The 9,122-nt window shown below is 45.6% G+C and overlaps 1 protein-coding gene across 2 annotated transcripts in view; it reads right to left on the bottom strand.

The window, feature by feature from the left end:
- Positions 1–4,311: 4,311 nt before the first annotated feature.
- YWHAQ (tyrosine 3-monooxygenase/tryptophan 5-monooxygenase activation protein theta) overlaps positions 4,312–9,122 on the bottom strand; it is a 68,302-nt gene continuing 63,491 nt past the window's right edge. For both annotated transcript variants that reach the window (XM_077960164.1, XM_077960165.1), the window contains one exon: positions 4,312–4,577. In XM_077960164.1, coding sequence (XP_077816290.1) covers positions 4,482–4,577 — 96 coding nt within the window. In that variant the 3' untranslated portion in view covers positions 4,312–4,481. The remainder of the gene's footprint in view (positions 4,578–9,122) is intronic.

The following is a 9,122-nucleotide window of genomic DNA, read 5'->3' as shown; positions in this document are numbered from 1 at the left end:
GAGATCTCAGGGTAATTGAACCACATGAATAACTAACTGAACATAGAGGGCAGACTAGATAAAGAGAACAAATGGAAACTTGTGCTGGTTTGAAATTACCTCAGGTCTGAAGTGGCCAGAAGTCATTACTCTGGGGTTGACAGGCCCCAGAGAGGAGACTCACCAATTACCCTCCAGTTCCACAGCAGCCAGAGACCTTAATTGAAAAGCTGTTCTACTTAGGGCTCTTCAGAAAAACCCAACTCAATTGTTCAATGTTTAAATTCTGAAAATTTTACTAACATTTTAAGAATTGTACCAAAGAGATACACATTATACCTTTGGCCTCAAAGGAATTATACCTAAAAGATAGATACATATATAAGCACACAAACACCCAAATGCATCAGGACAAATAAGGATCATGGATTTTTTTCACATTAACTTTTTGGGTTTGTGTTTTTTTGAGACAGGGTCTCTGTACCACCCAGGCTGGAATGCAGTAGCATGATCTTGGCTCACTACAACCCCTGCCTCCTGGGTTCAAGCGATTGCTTGTGCCTCAGCTTCCAGAGTAGCTGGGACTACAGGCATGCACCACCATGCCCAAATAATGTTTATATTTTTATAATAGTGGAGATGGGGTTTTGCCATGTTGCCCAGGCTGGTCTTGAACTCCTGGCCTCAGATAATCTGCCCACCTCAGCCTCCCAAAGTGCAGGGATTATAGGTGTGAGCTATCATGCCTGGCCCACATTAACTTTTTGATATAAATTTTAGATTTACCGAAAAGTTGCAGATAGTACGGAGTTCCTGTTTCCCCCAGCTTCCTAAATGTTGACCATGATAATCATGGTATGTTTGTTAAACTAAAAAAATAACATTGGAACAATACTAGTAACTAAACTGCAGACATTTGGTTTTTTTGTTTGTTTGTTTGTTGTTGTTGTTTTTTGAGACGGAGTCTTGCTCTGTCGCCCAGGCTGGAGTGCGGTGGTGCGATCTTGGCTCACTGCAACCTCCATCTCCCGGTTCAAGCGATTCTCTTGCCTCAGCCTCCCAAGTAGCTGGGACTACAGGCTTGCGCCACCACACCTGCCTAATTTTTGTATTTTCAGTAGAGATGGGGTTTCACCATATTGGCCAGGCTGGTCTCGAACTCCTGACTTTAGCTGATCCACCTGCCTCGGCCTCCCAAAGTGCTGGGATTACAGATGTGAGCCACCACACTGGCCGGATTTTTTTTAATGTGTCTTATGGTCTTTAAGAAATTATGAGGCCAGGCACAGTGGCTCATTCCTATAATCCCAGCACATTGGTAGACTGAGGAGGGATTGCTTGAGCCCAGGAGTTCAAGACCAGCCTGGGCAACAAATAAAAAAAATTAGCCAAGCATGGTGCCACATGCCTGTGGTCCCAGGTACTCAGGAGGCTGAGGCAGGAGGATCATTTGAACCCAGGAAGTCAAGGCTGCAGTGAGCCATGTTTGTGCCACTGCACTCCAGCCTGGGCAACAGAGTGAAACCCTGTCTGAAAATAAATAAATTAAATTTTAGATTGTGATAAAATACACATAACACAAAATTTGCCATCAACATTCCATACATTTATAGTGTTGTGCAATCATCACCACCATCTGAGTCCAGAACATTTTAATCACCCCAAAAGGAAACCCCATACCCATTAAACAGTCATTTGCCATTCCCCCTCTTCCCAGTCCCTGGAAACCACTGGACTGCAGTTTTGCCACTAATGTCCTTTTTCTGTTCTAGGATCGAACCCAGGATACTACACTGCATTTAGTTACATTAATGTTTTACTCTTTAGGTCAAATAAAGCTATTTTAAATATTTCATTCTCGGCCAGGCACGGTGGCTCACGCCTGTAATCCTAGCACTTTGGGAGGCTGAGGCAGGTGGATCACCTGAGGTCAGGAGTTCAAGACCAGCCTGGGCAACATGGTGAAACCCCATCTCTACTAAAAGTACAAAAATCAGCCGGGCACGGCAGCATGTGCCTGTAATCCCAGCTACTTGGGAGGCTGAAGCAGGAGAATCACTTGAACCTGGAAGGCAGAGGTTGCAGTGCCAAGATTGTGCTACTGCGCTCCAACCTAGGCAACAGAGTGAGACTCTGTCTCGAGAAGAAAAAAAAAAACCTCTGCAGAAGCAATGGTTAATATACTTACTTGGTGTTCGAGGAAACTGTCCAGTTCAATCCCTCACTCTCTGGCCTTTCAACTAGTCCCTCACTGCCACTCCCATAATACCTAAAGTGACTTTCTTACCTCTGCTTCCTCTCCACCAGTGCTGCTACCTGTCTTCCGTAACACCAGCTAAATGTCTCCTATCCATGGACTTTTTCTTGGTTTTCTTATAGTTCATCCTTCATTTTATCCTGCATTGTTGTTTCTACCAAAGCATAAGTTCCTAAGGTAAGGACGCTTCCATATCAAATAAGTGTTCTGCATAAGGCAATTAACAGTATTTATGAAACAAATATCATTATCTGACATACAGCCAGATACCTCACAATTTCCCCCATTTAAATAAATGAGACAATGCAATGCTTATAGCAGGTAGAATTGTGTCCCCCTCCCCTACCCCAAGAAAATAAGTTTAAGTCCTAACCCCTGGTATTATGGATGTGATCTTATTTGGAAACAGGGTCTTTGCAGATGTAATCAAGTTAAGATGAGGTCATACTGGATTAGGCTGGGCCCTAAATCCAATGACTGATGTCCCTGTAAGAAGAGAAGTGACACAGAGACACACAGGGAGAGCACCGTGAGATGATGGATGCAGAGATTAGAGTCGCACACCTACAAACTGAGGAACACCACAGAGCGCCGCGACACCAGAAGCCAGGCAGAGGCGAGGAAAGACTCTTCCCCTGGGTCTTCAGAAGGAGCATGGGCCTGCAGACACCCTGATTTTACACTTCTGGCCTCTGGAACTGAGATAATAAATTTCTCTTGGTTTTTATTTATTTTTATTTTTTATGTTTTGGTTTGTTTGTTTTGTTTTTTTGAGACAGGTTCTCTCGCTCTGTCACCCAGGCTGGAGTGCAGTGGCACCATCTCGGCTCACTGCAGCCTCGATTTCCTGGGTTCCAGCAATACCCCCACCTCAGCCTCCTGAGTAGCAGGAGCAGGCACATGCTAGCCACCATGCCTAGCTAATTTTTTTAGTTTTGGTAGAGACAGGGTTTTTCCATGTTGCCCAGGCTAGTCTCAAGCTCCTGAGCTTAAGCCATCTACCCACCACAGCCTCCCAAAGTGCTGGGATTACAGGTGGAGCCACCGCACTTGGCCATTTCTCTTATTGTAAGCCATCCAGTTTGTGACAGCTTATCACAGCAGCCCTAAGAAAACATTACAATGCTCATGGAACACAGCCTAAGGTTACCTCCCCTTCTGCCCTTTCTCCTGAAATTCCTCTTGCCTGGAATATCTTTGCTGTATGTATCCAGCTATGAAAAACCTTCTCTGGCATCTGAACATTCTGATTTGTAGATTGCAGGTCTCCATCATTTTTTAGTAGTCTTAATCTTGTAAAGATCCCATTTATTTTATCACAGTTCTGGAGGCCAGAGTCCAAAATCAAGGTGTCAATTATGCAAATATTTGGTCCTTCAAAGCCATTCTTTGGGGTGATGGAGTCAGGTAACCAGCAGAGAGCAGGGAGACCATAAATTTACATCTTTTTCTACTCATGTCTACTTCTGAATTCTGATAGTAAATTTGTGATTTAATCATTATTCTTTTTTGCTTTTGAGACACGGTCTAGCTCTGTCACCCAGGCTGGAGTGCGGTGGTGTGAACATGGCTCACTGCAGCCTCGACCTCCTGAGCTCAGTGATCCTCCCACCTTAGCCTCCTGAGTAGCTGTAACTACAGGTGTGTGCTACCACGCCCAGCTAATTTTTTTTTTTTTTTTTTTTTTTTTTTGAGATGGAATCTCACCCTGTTGCCCAGGCTGGAGTACAGTGGCGCGATCTCAGCTCACTGCAGCCTCCACCTCCCGGGTTCAAGCAATTCTCCTGCCTCAGCCTCCCGAGTAGCTGGGATTACAGACGCACCACCATGTCTGGCTAATTTTTGTATTTTTTTTTTTTTTTTTAGTAGAGATGGGGTTTCACTGTGTTGGCCAGGCTGGTCTCAAACTCCCGACCTCAGGTGATCCACCCGCCTCAGCCTCCCAAAATGCTGGGATTACAGGCATGAGCCACCGTGCCTAGCCAATTTTTTAATTTTTTTTTTGTGGAGATAGGGTCTTGCCTTGTTGTCCAGGTTGGTCTCAAACTCCTGGGCTCAAGCAGTCCTCCCGCCTCAGCCTCCCAAAGTGCTGGGATCACAGACATGAGCCACTGTGCCTGGCCTGATTTAATTATTCTTCTTCACCGGATCCAGTTTTCTCCATGAAGTCCTGAGACCAAGTCATAGTAGGTTTAGACCCAAATGTGTGCTGCTCCTCTCCCCCCAATGCTCTTTGCTTCTGTTCTTAGCTTGGGGTTCCTCCTTGTCTTGCGCCAGACATACTGTCAAGAGAAAGCTTGGCATCGGGCTCACTCCATTTAAAGAATCTTATTCTGTGAATCTGTCGCAGGAAAATAAAATATAGTAACTCGTTAACAGTTTTGAATGATTTGTTCTTTGCTTTTTGGCAAATTTCAGTTTATCCTTGCTAGAGGGAAAACAATAAAATCCACAAGTTAATTCCGAGTTTTCAACCTAGCCCAGCAATTTAACCTCCTCACTCACTTTGCCAAGGCTACTATCAAGTAGCTGTGTGCCTGGCCTGCTTTCCTTCTCTCCTCTCCCTGGTCCTGCCCATTGGCAGGGAGCCTCTTGCGAGTCATAAGATGACCAAGAGATCACACGGAGAGAGACTGAAAGAAAAGCAGCAAATCCTGGGTAATCAAGGCCCTAAATGGAAAATGTCAGGATCTTGGGGGAAGTGGCTTTTATATCTTTGAAACTGCTCAGTAATTTTCCAGAGAGATGTTGGTTGGGACCCAGAGGAGTTGTGCCCCGCCCACAGTTAGTGCTCAATAAGTTTATTAAGCCAAGAAACAAATTTAGGCTTGGTGAGTCCTGGTTGATGACAGGTAAGCCCCTCCTTCTTATACATGAACGGATCATTTACCCACCTGGCTTAGGAAAAAGAGGTGGTTATCAGGTTGTTAAGAATCGGGGCTGGGTCCGGGGCCAGGGCCGGGCGCGGTAGCTCATGCCTATAATCCCAGCACTCTGGGAGGCCAAGGCGGGTGGATCACTTGAGGTCAGAAGTTCGAGACCAGCCTGGCCAACAAGGTGAAACCGTCTCTACTAAAAATACAAAAATTGGCTGGGCACAGTGGCTCATGCCTGTAATCCCAGCACTTTGGGAGGCCAAGGCAGGCAGATCACCTGAGGTTGGGAGTTCAAGACCAACCTAACATGGAGAAACCTTGTCTCTACTAAAAATACAAAATTCGCTGGGCATGGTGCCACATGCCTGTAATCTCAGCTACTTAGGAGGCTGAGGCAGGAGAATTGCTTGAACCCGGGAGGCAGAGGTTGCAGTAAGCCAAGATGGCGCCAGCCTGGGCAACAAGAGCAAAACTCCTTCTCAAAAAAAAAATAATAATAATTAACTGGATGTGGTGGCATGTGCCTGTAATCCCAGCTGCACAGGAGGCTGAGGCAGGAGAATCACTTGAACCTGGGAGGCAAAAGTTGCAGTGAACCAAGATTGCACCACTGCACTCCAGCCTGGACAACAGAGCAAGACACCATCAGGAAAGAAAGAAAGGAAAGAAAAAGAACGAAAGAGAGAGAGAGAAAGAAAGAGAAAGAAAGAAAGAAAAAGAAGAAGAGAAAGAAAGAAGGAAAGAAGGAAAGAAAGAAAAGAAAGAAAAAAGGAAAGAAAAGAAAGAGAGAAAGAATCTGGGCTGGACACAGTGGCTCATGACTATAATCCCAGCACTTTGAGAGACCAAGGCAGGAGGATCACTTAACCCCAGGAGTTCAAGACCAGACATAATGAGACCCTGTCTCTACAGAAAATAAAAAAAATTAGCTGGGCATGATGGTGCATGCCTGTGGTCACAGCTACTCGGGAGCCTGAGAGGTCAAGGCTGCAGTGAGCCGAGATCGTGCCACTGCACTCCATCCTGGGTGACAGAATACAACCCTGTCTCAAAAAAAAGAGACCCTGCAGACCCCCTGCCTTGAGGACAGTGGCATTCACATTGCAGCTATTGTGAAAGATGTCCCTAGAATTTACAGGCTACAAGCTAACAGTGGCATTCCTACTGGGAGCCAACAGGTCAGGGTCTAGGATCCTGATCAATGAGATCTGCTTATGAAAACATCTTAAAATCTAGACTACAGAAAAAAGCACTCTTGTTTCCATGCTGTTCAGATTATGTATGCAAAATGAGTAAGAACTGCCTGTCCGGTGTGCCTCTCTGCCAATACAGGGCTTAGAAGTCCCCTAATTCTATTTTGTTTTGTTTTGTTTTCTGAGACAGGGTCTCACTTTGTTACCCAGGCTGGAATGCAGTGGTATGAACATGGTTTACTGCAGCCTCGACCTCTCGCACTCAAGCGATCCTCCCACCTCAGCCCACAGAGTGGCAGGGACCAGAGGCACATGCCACCACGAGGTTTTGCCATGTTGCCCAGACTGGTCTTAAACTCCTGGGCTCCAGCGATCCTCTGGCCTCAGCCTCCCAAAGTACTAGAATTACAGGTGTGAGCCAGAAGTTCCCTAATTCTGGTATGTGTGGTCACTATGCATTTCTGTGCTTTGCTTCCAAAGGACTGATCACCTTGAAGAACCAGAACATAAAGAGGTTATGTCGGGGGAACATTACCATTTATCTATTGGCTTACTCTGAAAGACAAGTAAGTTAGTGCAGAATCACAACATTGGCTCATTATTGGTATCCTGGGCAGCCTGCATTGTTTGATCATCATGTCTATCTAGTTATGTATTGATTTATTTACATTCTGCTTTGTTCAAGAAAGAATTTGAAAGCATACATCCATTAAAACCTTCAGTTAGGCTGGGCAGTGGCTCACACCTGTAATCCCAGCACTTAGGGAGGCTAAGGCAGGAGGATTGCTTGAGCCCAAGAGTTCAAGACTAGCCTGGCAACATAGCAAGACTCCATCTCAAAAAATATTATAATAAAAATAAAAACTTCAGTTAATAACATAGATGTGTATTTGAAATATACAGAGGAATGTGGTTGCCATCTAGTCTAATGATGTTTTCAAGCCCTTGTGTTCTTTTTCTTTTAGCTATAGCTCCCTGTCTGCAAAATAAATCTTTTGCAGAATCTTATTGTATAAAATTGGTCAAAGCAGAGCTATTGGGTTTGAAGTACTCCTGAACCATCTCATAGAACCCTATGTCTTCCTGGAGTTTACAGAAAAAGAGATTCAGGGATTTTGCCAAAGCATACTGCAAGTCAGGGGCAGGAATGACAGCCCAGACCTCCTGGTTTCCAGTCCAGGGCTCAGCTGCCTAAACAGTGGCATCTCTTCAGGCAGGCCCTGGCAGAGGCAGCTTAGTATTTTTATTTTACTTCTTTTTTTTGGTAGAGACAGGGTCTTGCCATGTTGACCAGGCTGGTCTCAAATTCCCGGCCTCAAGTGATCCTCTCACCTTGGCCTCCCAAATTGCTGAGATTACAGATATGAGCCACTATGCCCAGGCTAGTTTTGTTTTTGTTTTTGTTTTTTAAAGAAACTATCTTGCTCTGTCACCCAAGCTGGAGTGCAATAGCATGATCACAGCTCACTGTAGCCTGGAACTCCCCAGCTTAAGTGATCCTCCTACCTCCTGAGTAGCTGGGACTACAGGCACATGCCACCAGGCCTGGCTGTTTTCTATATTTTTGTAGATACAGGGGTCTCACTATGTTGCCCAGGCTGGTCTTGAACCCCTGAGATCAAGCGATCCTCCTGTCTTGGCATTCCAAAGTGCTAGGATTACAGGTGTAAGCTATTGTGCCCAGGCCTCCAGGCTAGTTTTTGACTGCCACCTGACAGATGAGTTTGTGATCCAACATTTGCTAGTAACAGGATCATCCACCCAGCACAATACACTCAAAAGGAGCAGCTGGAAGGCTAGTCATTCACTAACTGCCACCTTTAGTGTCTCAATAACGAGGCATTCAAGTTGAGCATTTAAGGCAAAATTCAAAGAAATGAGACATCTATTTTGGGAGACATGAGAGGGCACAATGCTTTCCTACACAGATGAGAGCTCTTAACACTTTGTGAGGTAGAGGGCTATTTGCCCTTAAGAAAATAGGCGGATGAGGCCAGGCACGCTTACACCTGTAATCCCAGCACTTTGGGAGGCCAAGGTGGATGGATTGCTTAGGCTCAGGAATTTGAGACCAGCCTGGGCAACATGGCAAAACCTCATCTCTACAAAAAACACAAAAATTAGCCAGGTGTGGTGGTGTGCACCTGTAGTTCCAGCTACTTGGGAGGCTGAGGTGGGAGGATCACTTGAGCTCAGGGGGTGGAGGTTGCAGTGAGCCGAGATTGCACCACTGCACTCCAACCTGGGTGACAGAGCTAGACCCTGCCTCAAAACAAACAAACAAAAAACCCTGGCCTGGCGCAGTGGCTCACGCCTGTAATCCCAACACTTTGGGAGGCCAAAGTGGGCAGATCACTTGAGGTCAGGAGTTTTGAGACCAGCCTGGCCAACATCGTGAAAACCCATCTCTACTAAAAATATAAAAAATTAGCTGGGCATGGTGGCAGGTGCCTGTAATCCCAGCTACTCGGGAGGCTGAGGCATGAGAATCGCTTGAACCTGGGAGGCGGAGGTTGCAGTGAGCCGAGATCATGCCACCGCACTCCAGCCTGGGTGAAAGAGTGAGACTCGGTCTCAAAAAAAACCCCAAAAAACAAAAACGAAAAACCCCAGAAAGTAGGGGAGTGGCACAGCTTAATTTGGGTATATAAGCACTCTTCATCTGATTTTAACCTATAAAGGACTGAGAAGAAAATCATTAGTACCCATTTTTACCTAAGAAGTAGTATATCCCCCCAAGCAATCAGGAACTTTCTTCGCTTAGGACTGAATAGGTTAGCAATAGGCTTTCCTTCACTTTAGGGAAGCTGCTCATTC

This window comes from Macaca mulatta, chromosome 13 (genome assembly GCF_049350105.2).
Source record: "Macaca mulatta isolate MMU2019108-1 chromosome 13, T2T-MMU8v2.0, whole genome shotgun sequence".
NCBI lineage: Eukaryota > Metazoa > Chordata > Mammalia > Primates > Cercopithecidae > Macaca > Macaca mulatta.
This window is presented reverse-complemented; position numbering and strand designations above follow the sequence as displayed.